Source organism: Pristiophorus japonicus, chromosome 11 (assembly GCF_044704955.1).
Source record: "Pristiophorus japonicus isolate sPriJap1 chromosome 11, sPriJap1.hap1, whole genome shotgun sequence".
NCBI classification, from domain to species: Eukaryota; Metazoa; Chordata; class Chondrichthyes; family Pristiophoridae; genus Pristiophorus; species Pristiophorus japonicus.
The window spans coordinates 74923000-74948229 of NC_091987.1; the positions used below are offsets into that span (position 1 = coordinate 74923000).

Consider the following 25230-nt stretch of genomic DNA (forward strand, 5'->3'; position numbering starts at 1 on the left):
GATAATAGTCTGTCTCTCTGTTTTTACCACCAAAGTGGATAACCTCACATTTATCCACATTATACTTCATCTGCCATGCAGTTGCCCACTCACCGAACCTATCCAAGTCGCTCTGCAGCTTCATAGCATCCTCCTCGCAGCTCACACTGCCACCCAACTTAGTGTCATCCGCAAATTTGGAGATACTACATTTAATCCCCTCGTCTAAATCATTAATGTACAGTGTAAACAGCTGGGGCCCCAGCACAGAACCTTGCGGTACCCCACTAGTCACTGCCTGCCATTCTGAAAAGTACCCATTTACTCCTACTCTTTGCTTCCTGTCTGACAACCAGTTCTCAATCCATGTCAGCACACTACCCCCAATCCCATGTGCTTTAACTTTGCACATTAATCTCTTGTGTGGGACCTTGTCGAAAGCCTTCTGAAAGTCCAAATATACCACATCAACTGGTTCTCCCTTGTCCACTTTACTGGAAACATCCTCAAAAAATTCCAGAAGGTTTGTCAAGCATGATTTCCCTTTCACAAATCCATGCTGACTTGGACCTATCATGTCACCTCTTTCCAAATGCACTGCAATTACATCCTTAATAATTGATTCCATCATTTTACCCACTACCGATGTCAGGCTGACCGATCTATAATTCCCTGTTTTCTCTCTCCCTCCTTTTTTAAAAAGTGGGGTTACATTGGCTACCCTCCACTCCATAGGAACTGATCCAGAGTCAATGGAATGTTGGAAAATGACTGTCAATGCATCCACTATTTCCAAGGCCACCTCCTTAAGTACTCTGGGATGCAGTCCATCAGGCCCTGGGGATTTATCGGCCTTCAATCCCATCAATTTACCCAACACAATTTCCTGACTAATAAGGATTTCCCTCAGTTCCTCCTCCTTACTAGACCCTCCGACCCCTTTTATATCCAGAAGGTTGTTTGTGTCCTCCTTAGTGAATACCGAACCAAAGTACTTGTTCAATTGGTCCCCAATTTCTTTGTTCCCCGTTATGACTTCCCCTGATTCTGACTGCAGGGGACCTACGTTTGTCTTTACTAACCTTTTTCTCTTTACATATCTATAGAAACTTTTGCAATCCATCTTAATGTTCCCTGCAAGCTTCTTCTCGTACTCCATTTTCCCTGCCCTAATCAAACCCTCTGTCCTCCTCTGCTGAGTTCTAAATTTCTCCCAGTCCCCGGGTTCGCTGCTATTTCTGGCCAATTTGTATGCCACTTCCTTGGCTTTAATACTATTCCTGATTTCCCTTGATAGCCACGGTTGAGCCACCTTCCCTTTTTTATTTTTACGCCAGACAGGAATGTACAATTGTTGTAGTTCATCCATGCGGTCTCTAAATGTCTGCCATTGCCCATCCACAGTCAACCCCTTAATTATCATTCGCCAATCTATCCTAGCCAATTCACGCCTCATATCTTCAAAGTTAGCCTTCTTTAAGGTCTCTGAATTAACTGTTTCATTCTCCGTCCTAATGCAGAATTCCACCATATTATGGTCACTCTTCCCCAAGGGGCCTCGCACAACGAGATTGCTAATTAATCCTCTCTCATTACACAACACCCAGTCTAAGATGGCCTCCCTCCTAGTTGGTTCCTCGACATATTGGTCTGAAAAACCATCCCTTATGCACTCCAGGAAATCCTCCTCCACCGTATTGCTTCCAGTTTGGTTAACCCAATCTATGTGCATATTAAAGTCACCCATTATAACTGCTGCACCTTTATTGCATGCACCCCTAATTTCATGTTTGATGCCCTCCCCAACATCACTACTACTGTTTGGAGGTCTGTACACAACTCCCACTAACGTTTTTTGCCCTTTGGTGTTCTGCAGCTCTACCCATATAGATTCCACATCATCCAAGCTAATGTCCTTCCTAACTATTGCCTTAATCTCCTCCTTAACCAGCAATGCTACCCCACCTCCTTTTCTTTTTATTCTATCTTTCCTGAATGTTGAATACCCCTGGATGTTGAGTTCCCAGCCCTGATCATCCTGGAGCCACGTCTCTGTAATCCCAATCACATCATATTTATTAACATCTATTTGCACAGTTAATTTATCCACCTTATTGCGGATACTCCTTGCATTAAGACACAAAGCCTTCAGGCTTGTTTTTTTAACACCCTTTGTCCTTTTAGAATTTTGCTGTACAATGGCCCTTTTTGTTCTTTGCCTTGGGTTTCTCTGCCCTCCACTTTTCCTCATCTCCTTTCTTTCTTTTGCTTTTGCCTCCTTTTTGTTTCCCTCTGTCTCCCTGCATTGGTTCCCATCCCCCTGCCATATTCGTTTAACTCCTCCCCAACAGCACTAGCAAACACTCCCCCTAGGACATTGGTTCCGGTCCTGCCCAGGTGCAGACCTTCCGGTTTGTACTGGTCCCACCTCCCCCAGAACCGGTTCCAATGCCCCAGGAATTTGAATCCCTCCCTGCTGCACCACTGCTCAAGCCACGTATTCATCTGCGCTATCCTGCGATTCCTACTCTGACTAGCACGTGGCACTGGTAGCAATCCCGAAATTACTACTTTTGAGGTCCTACTTTTTAATTTAGCTCCTAGCTCCTTAAATTCATTTCGTAGGACCTCATCCCTTTTTTTAACCGGGTAATTGCTCACTCTCAAATTCTTCCATAACCATGGCTAGATCTGTGGGCTGTGCCATTTCCACCCCCGTGGTAGACAATAGCAGCCTACTGAGAGCATCAGCACAGTTTTCAGTGCCTGGCCTGTGGTGGATCGCGTAGTTGTATGCGGACAACGTGAGCGCCCATCTCTGGATGCGGGCCGATGCGTTGGTATTTATCCCTTTGCTCTCCGAGAACAGTGATATAAGTGGCTTATGGTCAGTTTCCAATTCGAATTTTAGCCCAAACAAGTATTGATGCATTTTCTTTACCCCATGGACACATGCTAACGCTTCTTTCTCAATCATGCTGTAGGCTCTCTCAGCCTTAGACAGACTCCTGGATGCATAAGAAACCGGTTGCAGTTTCCTGAAATCATTAGCTTGTTGCAATACACACCCGATGCCATATGACGATGCATCACATGCTAGTACCAAACACTTACATGGATCATACAACACAAGAAATTTGTTTGAGCATCACAATTTTCTCGCTTTTACAAAGGCATTTTCTTGGATTTTGCCCCAAACCCATTCGTCCCCTTTTCGTAGTAAGACATGCAGTGGTTCTAACAGTGTGCTGAGACCCAGTAAGAAGTTACCAAAGTAGTTCAGGAGTCCCTGAAACGACCGTAGCTCCGTCACATTCTGTGGCCTCGGTGCGTTCCCGATTGCCTCTGTCTTTGCGTTGGTGGGCCTGATGCCGTCCGCCACAATCCTCCTTCCCAGGAACTCCACTTCAGGTGCCAGGAAAACGCACATCGAGCGTTTTAACCTGAGCCCCATGCGGTTGAGTCGACTAAGAACCTCCTCCAGGTTCTGCAGATGCTCGACTGTGTTCCGATCTGTGACCAAGATGTCGTCCTGGAAGACCACTGTGTGCAGGACCGACTTCAGTAAGCTTTCCATGTTTCTCTGAAATATCGCTGCCGCCGATCAGATTCCAAATGGGCATCTGTTATAAACAAAAAGACCTTTGTGCATGTTGATGCAGGTGAGGGTCTTCGATGATTCCTCCAGTTCCTGCGTCATGTACGCTGAAGTCAGATTTAGCTTCGTGAATGTTTTTCCTCCTGCCAGCATTGCAAAGAGGTCCTTGGCCTTTGGTATTTGTCCTGCAGAGAGAAACGATTGATAATTATTTTTTAATCGCCACAGATTCTGGCGTAAAAATAAAAAAAGGGAAGGTGGCTCAACCGTGGCTATCGAGGGAAATCAGGGATAGTATTAAAGCCAAGGAAGTGGCATACAAATTGGCCAGAAATAGCAGCGAACCTGGGGACTGGGAGAAATTTAGAACTCAGCAGAGGAGGACAAAGGGTTTGATTAGGGCAGGGAAAATAGAATACGAGAGGAAGCTTGCAAGGAACATTAAAACGGACTGCAAAAGCTTCTATAGATATGTGAAGAGAAAAAGGTTAGTAAAGACAAACGTAGGTCCCCTGCAGTCAGAATCAGGGGAAGTCATAATGGGGAACAAAGAAATGGCAGACCAATTGAACAAGTACTTTGGTTCAGTATTCACTAAGAAGGACACAAACAACCTTCCGGATATAAAAGGGGTCAAAGGGTCTAGTAAGAAGGAGGAACTGAGGGAAATCCTTATTAGTCAGGAAATTGTGTTGGGGAAATTGATGGGATTGAAGGCCGATAAATCCCCAGGGCATGATGGTCTGCATCCCAGAGTACTTAAGGAGGTGGCCTTTGAACTAGCAGATGTATTGACAGTCATTTTCCAACATTCCATAGACTCTGGATCAGTTCCTATGGAGTGGAGGGTAGCCAATTTTTAAAAAAGGGGAGAGAGAAAACAGGGAATTATAGACCGACTAGCCTGACATCGGTAGTGGGTAAAATGATGGAATCAATTATTAAGGATGTCATAGCAGCGCATTTGGAAAGAGGTGACATGATAGGTCCAAGTCAGCATGGATTTGTGAAAGGGAAATCATGCTTGACAAATCTTCTGGAATTTTTTGAGGATGTTTCCAGTAGAGTGGACAAGGGAGAACCAGTTGATGTGGTATATTTGGACTTTCAGAAGGCTTTCGACAAGGTCCCACACAAGAGATTAATGTGCAAAGTTAAAGCACATGGGATTGGGGGTAGTGTGCTGACGTGGATTGAGAACTGGTTGTCAGACACGAAGCAAAGAGTAGGAGTAAATGGGTACTTTTCAGAATGGCAGGCAGTGACTAGTGGGGCACCGCAAAGTTCTGTGCTGGGGCCCCAGCTGTTTACATTGTACATTAATGATTTAGACAAGGGGATTAAATGTAGTATCTCCAAATTTGCGGATGACACTAAGTTGGGTGGCACTGTGAGCTGTGAGGAGGATGCTATGAGGCTGCAGAGTGACTTGGATAAGTTAGGTGAGTGGGCAAATGCATGGCAGATGAAGTATAATGTGGATAAATGTGAGGTTATCCACTTTGGTGGTAAAAACAGAGACAGACTATTATCTGAATGGTGACAGATTAGGAAAAGGGGAGGTGCAATGAGACCTGGGTGTCATGGTACATGAGTCATTGAAGGTTGGCATGCAGGTACAGCAGGCGGTTAAGAAAGCAAATGGCATGTTGGCCTTCATAGTGAGGGGATTTGAGTACAGGGGCAGGGCGGTGTTACTACAGTTGTACAGGGCCTTGGTGAGGCCACACCTGGAGTATTGTGTACAGTTTTGGTCTCCTAACTTGAGGAAGGACATTCTTGCTATTGAGGGAGTGCAGCGAAGGTTCACCAGACTGATTCCCGGGATGGCGGGACTGACATATCAAGAAAAGGTTATGGCGAGAAAGCAGGAATGGGGTACTGAAGTTGCATGTTCAGCCATGAACTCATTGAATGGCAGTGCAGGCTCGAAGGGCCGAATGTCCTACTCCTGCACCTGTTTTCTATGTTTCTATAATTCTGACGGTGCCATCTCCCTTGAGGACTGGGACGATAGGACTGGCCCACTCATTGAACTCGATCGGGGAAATTATGCCCTCTCTTTGCAGCCGGTCTAGCTCAATCTCTACCCTTTCTCTCATCATGTACAGTACTGCCCTCGCCTTGTGATGGATGGGTCGCCCCCCCCCCGGAATTAGGTTGATCTGCACTTTTGCTCCTTGGAATTTCCTGATGCCTGGTTCGAACAGCGAAGAAAATTTGTTTAAGATCTGGGCACACGAAGTGTTGTCAGCGGGCAATAGCACTCCGACGTCGTCCCAGTTCCAGCGTATCTTTCCCAACCAGCTCCTGCCGAGCCGTGTGGGACCGTCGCCCGGTACCACCCAGAGTGGAAGCTTGTGCACCACTCCATCGTAGGAGACCTTTACGGTAGCACTGCCAATTACAGGAATTAGTTCTTTCGTGTAAGTTCTAGTTTTGTGCGAACTGGAGTTAAGACTGGCCTTGAGGTCTTGTTGCACCACAAACTTTTGAAAGTCTTTTTTCCCATGATGGACTGGCTCGCGCCCATGTCCAGCAACATTGACACCGGGTGTCCATTTAGTACAACATTCAGCATTATCGGGGGACAATTCAGGGGAATGTGTGCACTCCATGTACCTCTGCCTCCTCGATCTGAGGCTCTGGTTTGTCGTGATCCTCCGTGGATCTGTCTTCCTCTGCAACATGGTGGTTTGCAGGTTTAACAGGCTTTGCAGCTCACCTGCACACTCGTTAGAGGTGTCCCATTGTTCCACAGCCCTTGCAAACGTACTTTTTGAATCGGCATGAATGGAAACGATGATGATCCCCGCAGCGCCAACAAGGTGTTAATGGCCTTACATTCATCACCCTTGATGGTGGACCTTGAGACATCTGCGGACATGTAGCTGCAGGTATGTATGACCTGTCCTGTACGTTAGGATTCGAAAAGAACATCACTTTGTTCACAGTACTTGTAGCAACACTTGTGTGCTGAGAGATTTGCTTCATATTGTCACTGGTGACAATGAAAGCCTGGGCTATCGCTATGGCCTTACTCAAGGTTGGGGTCTCTACAGTCAAAAGTTTGCAAAGTATGGTTTCTTGGCCAATGCCAAGTACGAAAAAGTCTCTGAGCATGTGCTCCAAATGTCCTTCAAATTCGCAGTGTCCTGCAAGGCGTCTCAGCTCGGTGACATAACTCATCACTTTCTGGCCTTCAGTCCTTCTGTAGGTGTAGAACCGGTAGCTCGCCATCAGAACCCTTTCCTTCAGGTTCAAATGCTCTCTGACCAGTGTGCACAAATCGTCGTACGATTTCTCCGTGGGTTTCGCTGGAGTGAGCAGATTCATCATGAGGCCATACATTGGTGCCCCACAGACGGTGAGGAGGATCGCCCTTCGATTGGCAGCGCTCTCTTCCCCATCTAGCTCATTGGCTACGAAGTATTGGTCGAGTCGCTTCACAAAAGTTTCCCAATCATCTCTCTCCGAGAATTTCTCCAGGATGCCCACTGTTCTCTGCATCTTTGGGTTCGCTACCTGTATCTCTTCGCCAGTTGTTGTGTATGGAGAAAGAGTCGGACTGAATACTGTGAGCTCAAAGTAAAATGTGACCTTAGACTTTTATTGCAAGTCTCCAGAGTGCCTCTCCAATCTGTGAAGCCTCCTTAAATACCTGAGCTCCCAAGGGATTATGGGATCCCTTGGGGCTCCAGGGGATGAGACCTCTGGTGGCTGTACAGAGTAAATACAAGTATACATATATAACACATTTCTGTTGAGATTTCACACAAACAAATCTCTAGAAATGATAAGTAACACGATTGTTTTCATACATGAAATTGGTATCATAATGTGAAACTTAATAGTAACTAATTGTGGTGAATGGTGAACTTTTACCCATGGATAGATTGCAAATATTTAGACCTCACTAATAACCTATTAACCTACCACCATTCCCCCCGCCCTCCACGATGGGCGGGAGAGGATTGGAAGGGGATAAAAAATTTAAAACGGGAAACACGTCTATGCTTGTTACCTTTTTTACGGCTGCTGGTTTTGTGGCATCTGAGTGCCCTGCCGTGGCGAGGCAGAATGCTTTATTGATATATTTAAATCGTGCTCCCACCTTCCCGTAAATATCAGGGCCCTAGTGATTCTCCTTTTAACCTTTAGATGAAGTATTTTCATATATGAAGTTCCTTCATAATTTTCTTTGAAGGCATTAAATGGCCCAGTACATGTAAAATCCTGTACATTGAATCAGTATGACGATAGCAGTGATGTATATTTCTTGAGGAATTCTGCGTAAACAAGTTTTCCACCAAAGTGACACAGCAGAGTAGGAGAAGCATGAAAAAATTCCCAGCAAATGAAATTAAATCAGGACAGTTTAAAACTTTTTAAACGATGGTACCAAATGGGGACAATTTATGTGGAACATTTCTACTCCTAATTATAAAATATATTGTATGAAATAATATTTTTATCCTTTGGGTTACACAGTCTAACCATATAATATAAATTAAATTTCATGGTGGTTTCATGTAATTTTTCAGTGTGGTAAATTCCTAATCATGTGTGGTATCGAATACATATACACATATATACCTGCATACAAAATACAATGATAGTGTTACAAAAAGTTACTTTCAACCCTATTTTCAGATTTAAATAACGTCAGCGGTATTTTAAAATAATTGTCTGCCTATACCTTGCTATTTTACTTTCTATTCTCATCAGCTTTGATAAAGCAACTGAAGTTAAAAACCATTGAACTAATAAAAATGTGTAAGTTTTTTTTTTAATGCTGCATTTGAGTGTCTTTAGACACTCTATGCTGGTATTTGAATAGGAGTTAGATCTAAACATGATTAAGCACAAGTGCCAGTTGGAATAAACTGGAAAATGCACAAATGTTATCCTCCAACTTGCCATTTTGTTCATTAATTTATTCTAGATTTTGTTTTTTTTATTATCTTCCGAGAGACTTGAGTAATGAAATTCTGCACAAGGCTGTGGATGCTAGGACAATTGGAGCTTTCAAGATTGAGATAAATAGATTTTTATTAGGTAAGGGTATCAAGGGATATGGAGCAAAGCCGGCCATGATCTAATTGAATGTGGTTTGGGGCTGAATGGCCTACTCCTGTTCCTGATGTTCCTAATTATTGTTCATGTAACACATGATCAACTAACTGTACATAATTCCTTCTCCCTTTCTCCGCCAAAGATGGGTTGCTCAGAAATCATTATGTACTCTATCCAGCCACAAATTGATGAGCCTCATTCCCAAAAGAGTGGTAGGGAGATGTCTTAGCGGTATGAACTCATGACTATCTCAACGGTAGGATGGTGCTTTACTGTTAACTCTATTAGTCTATTCACTTTTTTTTCTTCCTCTTAACATCTCACAATTCCATCCATCTTTTCTCTGAGTGATTGAGATTAAAAAGAAAAGCTAGACTTTCTCTTAAAAAATGTTGATAGTGCTGCTGTTTTCTAGTTAGATTGGGGTACAGTAGCCACTGGGTTCCTTAGTGAATTAAAAAAAATTAAAACGTACCTATTAGTGTCCTTGCGCCTAAAAGATCCAGCTACATTTTTGGAGCCTATTTGAAGGCCAGTAAACGAGTGCAATTAGCAGCAATTTCCAAAGGTGATTAATTCATCCTGGGGGTGGGCCCAGTTTTGTAGGCGGGGCCTGCTTCTAGCGCAATGTTTTTAAAACTAGTGCAAAACATCGCGGAAACTCGAGTTGCACTGAATGCAATTTGCGTTCAAGATTTCGCAATCTTTTGCGCCGGTTACACTGATTTCGGGTGAATTGCGCCAAGAAAAACGTGATTGAGTGTAAATTCCAGGCCATGATCTGCAAATGTTTTTTCTTAGTTTCCTTTTGTGATTTTTATGACAGGTTGCATATTAAATTCATTTTACATCATGTTTTAAAGAGCAGTTTTATTGCCGGTTACTGAAGTTAATATTTTGAGTTTTAACTTATTTGATATTAGTAGAGAGAGACAAGAAAACTATCAACTATTAATTTCTCCAAACATGGAACCAGATTTGAGCTATTGCAATTACTTTTCATTAAATCAATGACAAAGTGAAAACTTGGCTTAGCTCATCCAAATTTCCACGTCAAACAAAATGAAAATTCTGCTATTTAAATCACTTTCAATCTTCTTGGTATCTAAATTACACTTACTTTGGCTTTCTTCTTAATCTAGTCAAGCTGACCTACTTTAAATTAGTTTTGGTTTCTGGTCTAGATTTCCACTTATCTGTATTTACTGAATATTGTTGGAAACCATATTGAATATCACTTGGTGTGAGAAGTTAAAGTTGTTATAGTAAGTCAATTTTATGGCTGATAGTGTGAACTGTCATCTTGTTTCTTTTCTTGTCACTTAAAAAAAAAATTTTGTGCTCAGTAATTTAATTAAAATAAATTATTGAAAATTGTTAATTCGTGATAATCTTACTTCCAGCCCACATGCGATGCCATTGGCTTCCAGCCCTTAATTCTGTATTTGTTACTCTTACATTTCCTGTAGTTCACTAGAAAAACAGTTGCTGGGAAAGACTATCATTGCCCCAGCTGCTGCACAGAGACATCAAAGGGGCAGTGTCCAATTACATGCAATGGATTGACTGTAAAATCTGCCATTTGTTACACTTATTTCAGATCACGTCAATGGAGTGTGCACAAGCCCTACTTCCCAACCCTGCAACACCGGGAAGCGCCTTTCGATTGCTGATACTTCAAAGCTGAACCGTCGTGGACCAGGCCGACCACCTTTTCGAAAAGCACAGTCAGCTGCCTGCATGGAAATCTCACTGCCTGTCACCCATACTGAAGGTGTGTGTGTGAGTGTACGTGTGCATATGCATGTGTCTTAATGTGTTCCCACTTAACTGCAGTAACCTCAGATCCAGGTACAGCAAATACATTGCTATCAAGTAGGAACTAGCAGCTGGAAACAATATGATTCCTAACACTGATGATACAGTTACTAATTTAGCTGTCTAGTCACAGCACAGATGCTCTAGCTATCAGGTACTGCATGTGATTCCATTCGTGTTCTTGTGCATTTATGTAGAATTGGAAGTTATACCACCAGTGAAAATTCTTACTTTAACTTATTCAAATAAAATAACTCAATTTAAAATTCAAGCCTATGGACTAACATTGTAGTGGATTAAATCCAAATTTTTTCTGCTTTCGCCAAAATTGGCATGTCTAATGGAGTACTGCCAAGAAAACCCGGCCCTATTTACAAAATAGTACTTTCCAGAACTTTGCTCATCAACATGATCCTCTGCCTTACTTTTCTTACAAGCTCTTTAGATTGTTTAGGTCTGGACAAATATATTTCATGATCATAATTTTTCATCTGGGGGAAAGAGAAAATCAGATTCAATATTAGTTGGGTTTATCAATTTAAAAATACAAGTTCCATGTGTGATGCTCCATTCAGAGTATTTCACTGGAAGAAACTGTCATAGTGTTTCTTAGTGGCATAGATAATACCCTAGTATGATTGATTCTACATTTAAACAACCACTGGGGCTGATAACTTAACTCTTGAACAGTGAAGTCACTATTATGTTGCATCCAAAAATGTCCAAGATTTAAGTGTTATCCAAGTGTTACATAACACCAGGAGCTGTATAATATTTAATGTCATCATCATAGGCAGTCCCTCAAAGCGAGGATGATTTGCTTCCACGCCAAAAAAGGATGAGTTCACAGGTGTTTCAATGAAGGACCTAATATTCCAGATCCCAAACTACATTGTGAAGGGAGGAAGATGCCTGTGCTTGGATTTTTTTAACGTGTGGTTGCTGTTGCACACCAGCCACTACATGGCTTGACAGAGCTAGGTCTTGGCACAGTGGCAAGGATTACCCAAGACTAACTGGAGACCAGCTCTGCTGCACAGACCGAGCGCGCACACATATCGCAGTGTGGGCTGGCCCGTGCTGCCCCTGGGTCCTCACCTCTTCTGGGCCCCAGATTCATGCCTCTCTTGGGCCCCGGTCACTTCCCTCTGCAGACTCTTGCCGCTCCTTCGCCCCTCCTGCTGTGCCTGCTCGCACCGCAATCAGCGACCTGGCTTCGTAGCTGTCGCCCTCCTGCAACAGCACGTGCTGCTCCCTGCAGTGGTATACCGCCGCATGCTGCTCCCTCCAATGGCCCCGGCCTGCTGATGGTCTTGCAGGCCGGGACCACGCCGATTTCCGGGTCGGGCCACCACACAACCACACAAACACACACACAGAAACACACACACACAGAGAAACACACACAAACACACACACACACGGAAACACACGCACGCACACAGAAACACACACGCGCGCACACAGAAACACACACACACACACACACACACACAGACACAGTATGCAATAGCTGACTAATGTTTGCTGAAGTTTCAATATCATTGTTATAAATGAAGTAACTGGCGGACATATTTATGTGCAGCGATCTGGAGGAATAATTTTGTGTGAAAATTCTACTAACATACTGAGAATAATACTTTCACATGTTGAACGATATTTAAGTTTTTGTATTGTCATTGAGGTTTAAGTGATTTTTCTTTACATTGTAACCTGACTTTAGAGTAGAGTGATGGGAAAATATGGTCAAGTATTGCAGCTCACACTGATCAAAGAAGCCCTGTGAAAAATTAATGTACTGATGCTAAGGCATTTCCAAAGGCCACAAATATTAGAAATCAATACAGGGTATTTTGCAAATTAATACTGTATCCCACTTATGATTATTTTTTGTAACTGATAATTCTAGCCACAAATAGAAAACCCTTTTGGTTAAATTAAAATGTTACAATGTCTGCAGGGATGGATGTGTGAAAGAAAAAACTTTTATGTATATACAGTAGTACCTTTCATGTTCGCAGGATGTCCCAAAACGATTCACAGTCAATTGAAGTGTAGTCACTGTGTATGTCAAGGGACTATGTTGATGAAACAACAAAAGTGTTACTAAACAGGATGGATTCTCTAAATGTTGCTAGGGAAATAATAAATCCCACTACTGCATTCATTTATTTTTGTTTCCTTTTTCACCTTTCATGAAAAAAAGCAAATTCTGAAAAACTTACCAGAATAACTTACTGACAAAATATAATTTTTACTTAATACCACTCCTCCATGCTTGGCTGATGAAAAACAGATGAAAACCCAAAGGGTGATCATTCTTTATAATTTAATCATTTGTATTTTTACCGAGGAAGCTTTACAGGTGGGATAGCCTATTTATTATTCCACATCTTTTACCCCTTTCCTTTACTGTTTTCCACACAAAGTTTGAATGTTACTGCTGATCTTTTGAGATGTACTATTACTTGTATACTGAAAGTAAATTTTATACTGATCATACCTTCATACAGAAACTTAAGTGCATCGGCCCTACTTTCCACTTTTGAGCAAAAATGAGCGATAGCCTGCCTATACGGGCAATAGATGGGCGATCATGAGTGGAAAGTCTAGCCCATGACATATGTTTACTCCAGGTTACTCTATACGCTGTGGAGATTTTCTGTTTAATACATTATTTTTCCCATGTCAGTCTATAACCAGCAGTGTCATTATTTCCATAGATGAGAGACTCTGCTATCAAATGTAATTAAGTGCAAGTTCTAAATTATTTTCAAAGAATATTTTAATAATGAGTTGTCAAGGTTTATACCATATTTGGTTTTTAAAAAATTGCTCCATTTCACAAATGGTCTTAGGTTGTAAATAAAGACATTTTTGAATGTAAGTACAATATAAATAAACGTATTAAACTTAAGAAATAATATTACAGTAACCCAAATATTATATTGTACAGGGGATTTAAACTCTACAATTTAAAATAGAACACAACCTTTGTTTAACTGGCTGCATCCTGATGCATTACAGGTGGCATATAAAATCGCTAAGGAACATGTATCCTCTTTAATGGTTATTTTGGCCACTGGCACAATGTCTAGAACTGCTAAACCTGTTATAAAGTATGTGACACCATCTGAGTGATATTTAAAGCACAGATAATACGTAAACATTTCTTCTCAATGTTGGTCAGCTTTACATATGTTTGAGACAATGTGACTGTCATCATTCAGCAAAGATATCACCAGATTGTTCTGGACTTTTTCAAAAAGACAGAAAATGTCTCTCAAACTAGGGTTTTCAATTACACTGAGTACAGGTGTGGAATAATAATATATTCTTTTATCCACAGTCTATGCAATGAACTGGCTAATGGCCGTGCAAAGCTATATCATGCATTTACATACGTATCTTAACTGTACAGGTCATTAATACATTTTACATCTTTTGGAACATAATTTCTTTTTTTACAACTAAATGGACTGTATGTTGAAAAGTTCTGTGTTAAATGGGTTTCCATTCTAATTGTCTTCAGTGTCTCAATGTCTTGAATGACTGGTCCTCTCTTTTCCTCCCCATCCTTTAATGGCAATTTTAAAAATCCAGAACAGTAACCACGAGTTGTTTGCTTGAACTTTACCAATTGTGATTCAAATTCTGCTTCTTGGCTCCCCCACTGGCTCAGGAAGTTATTTATTAAGTAGCAGAAGCATCTAGACCAGAAAGATCCATGGTTTACTTCCTGGTCTATGCTTATTTAGTCAATGGGTAGCATTAAAAGTGCTACAAATGGCTACACACCCACGTGTTCGAGAGAGAAGTATCAACTAATGCTCCCATTCCAGATCACTTCCAGCCAACCCTTTGCTGAAGATCCATATTTGTGGCTGTTGGGTGAGAACAGGATCAGGTTTGGCTGTGATGCCCCATAAAGTCAATCAGCTTAATTACATTCATTGTCAAGAGTTACATATGAATAATGACTGAAAATATTAAAGGTTGACTGTGCAACAATGCCAAAGTAAGAAACGGAGATGAGAAAATTGGGAAGAAAAACAGAAAAAACTTTCTGATGGATACTTGCTATTTTAATAGTATAATTATAACTTGGTTTGTTTTCCATACTCTTGGTACAGGCCAAATGCCTGAATATATCGATCCCACTGAGTAGGGAGATGATCTGGACTGTGGATACGTCCATGATTTTGTTCCATGACTGGCCTACAGGAGTTGCAATCCAAGTGAGAGAAGTTGGACAATGTCTGAATAGAAAATGTTCACTCTTGCACTGACTTCCCCCAGCTCCTCCTGGGCATACAACCTGACAAACTGAATAAACACACTTGGGCAAAGTAACGATAAGTAACAAACAGCCCTGGGCATGAAACTGAAGATCTTCTTTGGAGCTAAGAACACAATCCATTGAACTGCCAGACATCTTGCCGAGAAATTCAACTTGAGTCCAAAATAGTGACAGCGCCTCGCATCACTCCATGCCGACCTGAAGCCCAAGTCAAAATCGACTTTGGGCCATTTTAAATGAGCACCATGATACAGAGGCAGGTAGAGTCTGGGAGGGAAGGTGATCCACGTGGTCGGGGGGCAGGGGGGGAGGGGACTCAAACATATCAGCAGTGGGACAGAGCTTTTTTGTGGGTTCAGAAGGCCCTGAATTTCACATTTGAGGTCCCTGATTTGCATATTTAAGGAGTCTGATGCCCGTTTCAGGTGGGTACCTTGGATGATTAATAGTCCTCTGAGCCAACATGGCAGCAGGTATAATTCAGGCGTAGCACAACGTGTCATACAACTCAGAGATTTTGCATCACCTTTACGCCAGAAAAACAGGCTGCTGTGAGATGAATTTCTCCCCATGTGCTTCCTTTTGTTATATATGTTTTCTCCTCTGTGTTATCCCATTGCAATCTTTTTCTCTCTATTGCGTTATCTTCCATTAACAAGAGGAGACAGAGAAGGATGCAAATATTGCAGTGACATGAATGATAATGCCAATTTGTGGCCATTCAACAGCCATTACCTGGGAGGGAGAGATTTTTATTTTTATTTATCAGTTTTTAGGGAGGCTGTAGGTGGGATCTCTAACAGTGGCAGAGTATCTCATTTTGAGTTAAATAAATTACATTGACCAGCTTACTTTACAAGAGGATTTTTGTTCAGCTAAGCTTCAAGTAGCAATTATTTTTAAGTTTGCAGCTTATTTACTGTCCCAATTGATAGACCTTGCGTGGGAGTGAGAGTAAAAAGATCAGAGAAAATTATAAAAATTGCATGGGGGAACAAAATATTGTCAATAGTTTTTCTGTCAAAAATACTTGCTACTGAGTGACAGTAATGAGCCCAATCATCCAAAGTGCCCTGTAACATGTAAGATTTTGTCAATAATTATACAGAAATAGGACCATTGTGTTCAAAACGTGACCATGTATAAGCATTAAAATATCTGATATTCTACATTGTAACTGTCTAAAATGATTATTCCCCCTTACATTTTGTCCAAGCATTTTTAAATACCAAAATTTATGACCTTTTTCCAGTACACAGAATGAAAGTTTGGACATTGTTATGTCCAACTTTTGTGTCCTCGACTAAAAATTTAAAGACTGAAATTCCATGCGCTTCTGACGGACTCTCACCATAACTCCAGTATGTGTACAGTGGAAGGGCTGGAAATTAGATCCAGATCTGGATACATTCGGTCGCAGCCTGGAGCCAGACAATATCAATAGGCAGTTGGAGGGGCCAGCACTGCAAACTTCCAACATTTGAAGTTCCTACATCCCCAGCCTAGCCAAGGAAGATTGATGCCAATATGTTGAATGTGGACCTCATCTGGAGGTCCATGCTTCGATCATGGCTTTTACCCATTAAGAAAAAAGGAGGGTTTTTAGCAAAAAATTAAATATGGCCTCTGGAGAAAGGCAGGTGCCCCTAGTGGCATTTAAATTAAGGCACCCCATCCTCAACTTTTGTCAGATTCAGCGCTGGAAGCCTCGGGTGGGCTCATCCCAGCATTTCATGGTTGCTCTCCCCCATGGATTTCAGCCTCTTAAACTTTACTGGCCCAGTACCCTAACAGTAGCAGCACTGGTGTCATCACCACATATTTGCAAATTTGAGTCCTAAAGCTATCTTAGGACTGATTGATGAGTTTTCGTAGTTCTTTCGTAGATGGGCCATTAGGCATGCTCCTCATGCAGAGGAAAACTCACATGACAATCTTGCCTATTTACACATTCTGTTAGCTAATTATAGAGTTGAATTCTCTCAGATGAAGGAGATTGTATGAAGGTGCCTAGTGGGGAGGAGAGAGGTAAATTTCAACTCTACCACAACTAAAATCAGAGAATTGCCTGAGGTGGACATTTATTATTTAGGGAAGGAAACGCATTGGAGTGGAGCAATCCAGCCCATCAAAGAATTATTGTCTTAAGATTTTGTTATTCTGTATGTACTGAAATTATATATGTTATGTTAGTCCCATGCTTTGTGCACTGTCTATCTGGAAAATATGACGTGTTTTCTATGTAATTACATCATCAAAATTGTGTGATAATGAAATCAGTGTTCAATGATGATTTCAGTGTAAATGTTTTTTTTAAAGAGACAGTATCCCAATTGATCGGTCTAGTTTGTAATTTAAAAAACCATTGCAAATGTTCTTTCTAGTAATTAGTTAATTTTAATGTACTCCAGCATTTTCAAAAAAGAAAAGGGTTTAATGAAAACCAATGGGTTATAGATTTATTCAGAGCAATCAAAAGGATCAGGTAAATGAATATGGGCCAGTCAATGACTAACATTGAAAGAAAATTATACTAAAATAAGCAACGCAGTAGTCTAGCCAGTTTCAAAAAATTGGCTTGAATTTGCTTTTTGGGCACCTAGACCTGTAGAAAATGTCACTTTAAAATCAAATAGAAAATTTGAGACAATCATGGCATCATAGTGTCTGTTTTTTGACCCAAGTAGCTGCATACCAGTTCATAGTGGCATCTAGTGGCAGAAATAAAGTCCTACAAAAGCACAGTAATAAGTGCATCAGTCGGTTCTCTCAGGACCTTGAGGCTCTGCACTGGCAATACCATGCAAATTATACATTTTGCATATTTCACGTCCCTTATAACAAAAGGCTCATGTCCTGGTTGGTTCATCTACCAATCATTTGTTGAATTTGTCACTTCTCGGCTAGACTCGTGAGATATGTGTAGAAGCAGAAACAACAAAGCAGGAGATCTCATCTAAGTGATGCTTCCACCAAATGTGATACAAATATGACATCATGTTATACCAGTACCAATCAAATTGCCTGCGTTTAGGCTGGTATTTGTAAATTAAATCGCACTTAATTTTTTTTAAATCTTACTGCAATACCATTGTTTATTAATTAGCTGAGTAGATGCATGACTATCTCTGCTTTTTTCTGAGAACTGGATAGATACATTGGATTGGACCAGAATGCAAATGTATATTTTTATGGACAGAACTGAGCAGAAACCCTACCATTTTCATGCTGTTTCTTCAGCAAAATAACACCTGAGCAAATCCACAAACAACAGGCATATAAAAACCAATATACCACAATTCGAATCATTACAAACTTTAGCTATATGATGTACAGATCCCATTTGAACAAGCTATGCAGGGCTTTTCTTTCCACCTTTTAAACAATTTTTTTTTAAATTATCAATTTCTCCTTAGCATTGCCTTTTTGGAACCAGGTATCCAAATAGCAGCTTAATTAAAATATGATATTTCTGAAAAGGACAAAAATTAAAAGATACATTTCCCTTCTATACAAATTTTTGGAGAAGGCCAGAGTGATTTTTTTGCAAAGTAATTTTGTTTTTGAGGGGTCCAAGTTACTAATAGGCTTGAGCAAATTGCTATCTGAGTCAGGTTTATAAGGTATAGGTTTTAATAAAAGATGCAGTTTTTCTGGGGCTCCGTTCTAGGGATGGTGGTGGGGGAGGACATCAAATGTGGTTTTCAGCAGAACATTCTGCTCCAATCATAAACAATGATAAGTTTAGCTGTGATTTCTGAAAATTTTATTTTGTCATTTTAATTCCAACATGATTATTTTTCTTCAGTGTATAAACAATCTGAAAATTGCTGGATAGCAATGAACCTCCCATACTGTTAATGATTACTGAAAAATCTTGCAATTCTGGTAACTCTAAAACATTGAGGGACAAATTAACTGCAGAAAATGTTCAGAATCACATTCCTGTGTCTCAAAATCATTTGACTTTGAGAGACAAGACAATGTTTTCCCTTTATAACTCATCCTTTTACTGCAACTTAGTTTGGATTACAGCATGCTTATCAAACTAATTTTGGAAGAAGGGGTTCTGTCTCTTTAAACAGTCTTCCTTGAATGTGTGCACCTCATATGCCTATCCCTTCAAACCTCTGTTACTGAAGCATTGCCCGTTGTTGATGCTGATGTCTTTGTCCATGTTAAATCCTGTCTGTATTTGAATTTTACTCAATTTCATCATTCAGTCGCAAAACCAGATATTTATCATTGAGCAATTTTAGCATGTGCTAGTGTTTATTTATATTTTCTTGTTGTTTGACTGATATCAGATTTTATAGATACTATTAACACTGATGCTCTTAAGAAGTGACATCAACTGTTACTAATGCCGTGAAATCTTCACCTGGTCACCAACATTTTCAAATCAAATTTTGAAAAAGAGACTCAAAACCTAAATTGATCACAGTTACCAATTGAATTTACAGGTTGATCATATAAGTACTTAGTAGATTAGTTGACTGAAGTAATCTAATTAACCAATAAAAGAGACCAAATGGGTGATAAAACTACTTTCTGAGAAATAGTATAGCAGGCCAAATCTTATACAGTGTTGATCCTTAAATTGTCGACTTGCGCTTTATTTTGCGTCTCATTGCACCATAAAACACACTGTATTTTTTAGTACACTCTCAGTAGATGGTTAATCTGGTTAACCCAGTATATATTGTTTGGGGAAACATTCATTTCAGCTTTGTCTACAAATGGCTATTGTGATAGGACTGGAAATAGAACTTCGGCATTTGTATTCTAAAATCTTAAGAGAAACTGCTCCTGAACTCAAAATTCATTAAAAAGAATTGTGATCATTTAATCTTTCTGATCAGGGAATGATTAGACAGAGGCTTTTATCATAACAACAACTTGTATTTAAAAGGCGTCTTTAATGTAGAAGAACATCTCGAGACGCTTCATATGGATGGTGAGCCAAAGGAGATAGTAGGAGGGGCAACCAAAAAGGCTGGGTTTTACGGAAGATCTTAAAGGAGACAAGGGAGATGGAGAGTTTTCGAGAGGGAATTCCAGAGCATAAGGCCTAGATGGCTGAAGGCATGGCCACCAATGGTGGCACGAAAGGAGGGGCGATGTACAAGAGGTCAGAGTAGCCCAAAGTTCTTTGGGGGGCGGGGCGGTTGGAGGTTACAAAGGTAGATTGTGACTATTTTGTTGCATTTTAATCATTTGTTCTTTTCATTCATTATACCGTGCATGCCACAAATAGGTCACCTATCCAACTGAAGTAAAAAAAAAGGTATCTTTCTTTTAAAGGTGATAAAACATATAACCCTCACTTCCAATGGTACATGCGGCTACTCATTCAGTTATTTTTCTTCCACTGTTGTTGCTAACCAACCCGTATTAGTACTATTGCAGGAAATATATTTCATTCAGCTTTACCACTGTCTGGTCTTTCAACTGAAGACTCGTTTTCTTTAGTTACTTGTGGTAGGCTCACAGAAGTCTATGTCAGGTTTCATGTTTTACACTGTATGCAAAAATCTCTTCTGTTACTAATAACATGCACATTACTGACATGAACAATGCTACTGATGAACATGACCTGCTTTCCGACTTCCTGCTCCTTTATCCCATTTACATTAAACTGCTGACCACCTAATTTCCTTTCCAGGCCCCAATGCTAGTAGAGACTAAACGATTCCCTCTCCTCGGGTACTGTTCACCTCTCTTTCAAAACCACCGTCATCACCACCTTCCTCAAAAACCCATCCCTGACATTTTTCAAAATGTTTGACCATTAAATTTCTGATTCTTTTTAAATGATGTAACAGTGCCTATCGATATTTACCTCCATGTTGAAAGTGCCTTTTTCAACTTTTACAATCTACTGGTTCTGTTCAGCTATCACCTCGTATCCTAAAGTGTAGAGGAAGTTTCAAGATGTCTTTTCTCTTTTGGGGGGAGGAATATATGAAATCCTTTCAGTTTCTCCACCAGCCATACATACACAATGCTTGGGAGAGCAGACTGACAATCAGCTGTCATGTCTCATAACGCATTCATTGTGCTCTGAACTGTCAAGCACAAGTGAGCACAGTACACTTGGGATTGGGAACCTGTATCCTATAACTCGATGGCGCTACTCATTCTTGCAGCAACACATTATGAAACCATGTAATTCCCCTCTTTGAGAAGGCTTTCTCAATATGAGTAATGACAAAGGATGATGTAACTACAGTAGGAACTTTTGTTATCTGATGACATGTCTCAGAAACTATTTTAACAAACTGAAATCTATGATGCAAAACATCTGGATAACAGTCTTGTGGCAACAATGCTTTAACAAGCAGGTGACATTGTAACTGATGCTTACGATGGAGGATAAGCTATATAATGCACAAAAGTGTTAGAATTAGGTGCATGTGGTTTCTGCCTAAAATCTCTTAAAAGGTCACATGCCACTGCTAATGTTAGTCTTATATTTACAAAGGGAGATAGAACAAGTCCTGGGAACTACAAACTAGTTCGCTTAACATCAGTGGTAGGAAAGATAATGGAACCTTTACTCAAAGATGTAATAGAAAAATATCTAAAGACTGAAAATATAACAAAGAGTAGTCAGCATAGATTTCAAAAGTGAAGATCATGCTTGACCAACCTTGTTGAATTCTTTGAAGAAGTAACAGAAAGTGTGGAGACAAGGGTAATGCATTAGATGTAATATATTTGGATTAGCAAAAGGCTTCCGATAAGGTACCGCATAGTAGACTCATGATGAAGGTCAGAGTATGTGGAGTCAGGGGACAGGTAGCAGAATGTATAACAAGTTTGTTACAAAACAGAAAGCAGAGTGTAAGGGTTAAGGGTAGCTATTCAGACTGGCAAAAAGTGGGAAGTGGTGTTCCACAGGGATCGGATTTACATTCATAATTTGGACTTGAGAATTGGAAGTACAATTTCAAAATTTCCGGATGACACCAAAATGGGACGTATAGTTCATACAAAGGAGGAATGCGGCAAAATATAGGAAGACATTAATAAGCGTGTAATTGGCAAATGAATTTCAATAGAAATAAGTGTGAGGTGGTGCATTTTGGTAGAAAGAATAACTGCTTGAATGGGGTATAGGAACAAAAGGATTTAGGGGTACATATAAACAAATCACTAGAAGAAGTGACACAGGTTAATAAGGCCATAACAAAATAGCAAACCAAGCACTGGGGATCATTTCTAGAATGATAGAAATGAAAAGCAGAGAAATTAAGTTAAACTTGTATAGAACCTTGGTTAGACTGTTCTTGGAGTACTGTGTACAGATCTAGTCTCCATATTATAAAGAGACATTAGAGAAGGTGTAAAAAAAGATTCACCAAGGTTGGTACCAGAAGTGAGAGGATATACTGATCAGGAAAGGCTGAACAGGCTGGAGCTCTTTTATCTAGAAAAGAGAAGGTTAAGGGGGTGACCTGATAGAGTTTTTTAAGATAATGAAAGTGTTAAGAAAATGTTTCTACTTGTCCAAAACTAAAGGTCATTAGTGTAAGGTAGTCACTAACAATGTTCCCTTTAATTTTCTGGGGATTCAAATTTCCGCACATGCGTGGTTTTCCATTCAAAAACCGGTGAGCCAGCTGCGTGGGACCTCCAGACAGCTGCACAGCCGCGCAGCTTAAAGGGAGCATTGGTCACTAATAAATCCAATAGGGAATTCAGGAGAAACCTCTTTACCCAAAGAGTGTTAAGAATGTGGAACGCGCTACGACAAGGAGTAGTTGTAGCAAATCACATAGATGCATTTAAAGGGAAGCTAGATAAGCACACGAGGGTTAGATGAAGTAGGTTGGGAGGCTCGCCTGGAGCATAAATGCCGGCATAGACCAGTTGGGCTGAATAGACTGTTTCTGTGCTATACACTCGATGTAATTCGATGCCCACTAATTATGCAGTTGTATTTCTTTTCTTCTCCATAGCATGTGGAGAATAACTGAAAAATAATATGTACTGTTTTCAAAGGTACAGTTCATTTCCTCAAAGATAGCAAAAAAACGTAATTCTAAATAAATATATATTACATTTCTCCCAGACAAGCCCAATTGCAATCTGTTTTAAGGATACCAATTTATGAAACTTTATATATATATATAAAAAACTCTCTTTTTTTCCCTTGTCCACTGTTAGATTTGAAAACTAAGTATGACATACAAGCAATTGTTGCCTTTAATTATTTTCCTTTAACTTAAAAAGATCACACACTTAGTAAACATAGGAAACATTTTGGATCACCGTTACATTATGTGTGAATATTGCATTTGGAGCCAGAAAACTGACAACAGTTTCTGCATGGATGTTTCACCATGCACATTGCACTTCTTACAAGGGAGCATTCTTAGGCACATCTTTGATCATATTGATCATTTATTTTAAAATACAATGGCTAATCTGGAATACTATTGATTGCTGAAAAGCAAGAGTTCAATAGTTTGTCTACTTGTACACAAAAATCAGACTGCATGTTTGCTTAACTAATTCTGTCATCTCTAATCTTCCATTATGATCAGATGCTGCTATTAATTTTATTTCAGTGCTGGGTATTGTAGAGGCAGATAATCAACTCTAATTTTTCTTCTTGCAATTCTGATTTTTCAAAAATATTAACAGGCATCTATTATAAACAGAAATATAGATAAGTATGTCCTCCCAAAAGTATTTTTGTCGAAGCAAAATTAGATTTATGCTGTTAAAAGATTGAATTACCATTATGATTGGATTTAGGATATAAATCACTACAATCAAAATATAAAATACTTCACAAAATATGTGTCTATGTAGGCATTTAAAAATTGTACAAGAAAAAGTCACATATTCCGTAACGTTCTACTCTAAGGAATAACCTTTATTTTATCATAGAATGGTTGCAGCACAGAAGGAGACCTTTCAGCCAGTCAAGCCCATGCTAGCTAGTCTCATGCACCCGCCCTTTCCCTGTAGCCCTGCAAATTCTTTTCCTTCAGGTACTTATCTAATTTCATTTTGAAAGCCACGATTGAGTCTGCCTCCACCATCCTTTCAGATTCTAATCACTCACTGCGTAAAAAAGTTTTTACTCCTGTCGCTTTTGGTTCTTTTGCCAGTTACCTTAAATCTGTGTCCTCTGGTTCTCGAACCTACTGCCAATGGGAACAGTTTTTTCTCTATCTACTCTGTATAGATCCCTCATGATTTTGAACACCTTTATCAAATCTTCTCTCAACTTTTTCTGCTCTAAGGAGAATAACCCCAGCTTCTCCAGTCTGTCCACGTAACTGAAGTCCCTCATCCCTAGAGCCATTCTCATAAATCTTTCCTGCACCCTTTCGAAGGGCTTCACATCTTTCCTAAAATGCAGTGCCCAGATTTGGACACACTATCCCAGTTGAGGCCAAACCAGTGTTTTATAAATGTTCATCATAACTTCCTTGCTTTTGTACTCTATGGAGCCGAATTTGCCCCTTAACGGGGCGCTAATGATTTATCGCCCGAGTGCGGATGATGGAAACGACCCGCCCAGAATTGCCCCTGGAATGCCACGGGCAAAAACTGGTTTGTGCTGCGCCCATTAATTTTCGTCCTGGCAGGGGCGCACACGACAATGATGTCATCGCAGTGCGCACCAGCCCCTTATCACCCCGTACCGATCCCTTTGCGCCCTGCGGGAGAAATTGCCCCGCGGAACACGAGATTGGCGTGGGGCAATGCCAACGATAGCCAGCAACATGCAGCCTGGCACCCTCTCTTCCTGGGCGCTAGGAAAACGGCTGCAGAGTTCGCAGCGGCCCTCCTTTTTAAAAGAAGGGGAGGGACGTTGTGACGCGGCACATTCGCATCACACTGAGCCTCATGCCCAGTTAATGCCATGCTACCATCCCACAGAGATGAATCGTGCCTCCGATATTTTCTATGTTTCTCCTATTTTCTATGTTTCTATACCACAGAAAGTTGTTGAGGCCAATTCACTAAATATATTCAAAAAGGAGTTAGATGAAGTCCTTACTACTAGGGGAATCAAGGGGTATGGTGAGAAAACAGGAATGGGGTACTGAAGTTGCATGTTCAGCCATGAACTCATTGAATGGCGGTGCAGGCTAGAAGGGCCGAATGGCCTACTCCTGCACCTATTTTCTATGTTTCTATACTGTCCCGTGCATTTTATTCAGACAAAAACCCCAATTCAGCAACATTTAGCGTCCCATCTCGAATTAATATTCATTTAATTCAAATTGTACGCCCCAAATGGAGCATGGGTCAATTTCGCTCCCTGTGCCTCTATTTATGAAGCCCAGAATCCCGTATGCTTTTTTAACCGCTTTCTCAAGCTGCCCTGCCACCTTCAACGATTTGTGCACATATACTCCCAGGTCTCTCTGTTCATACACCCCCTTTAGAATTATACCTTTAGTTTATATTGCCTCTTCTCGTTCTTCCTATC

General features: G+C 40.5%; 1 protein-coding gene across 7 annotated transcripts in view; it reads left to right on the forward strand.

The window, feature by feature from the left end:
- LOC139276085 (syntaxin-binding protein 5-like) overlaps window positions 1-25230 on the forward strand; it is a 671748-nt gene that overhangs the window by 619147 nt on the left and 27371 nt on the right. For all 7 annotated transcript variants that reach the window (XM_070893547.1, XM_070893550.1, XM_070893548.1 and 4 more), the window contains one exon: window positions 10254-10427. In XM_070893547.1, the coding sequence (XP_070749648.1) occupies window positions 10254-10427 (174 nt within the window). The remainder of the gene's footprint in view (window positions 1-10253; window positions 10428-25230) is intronic.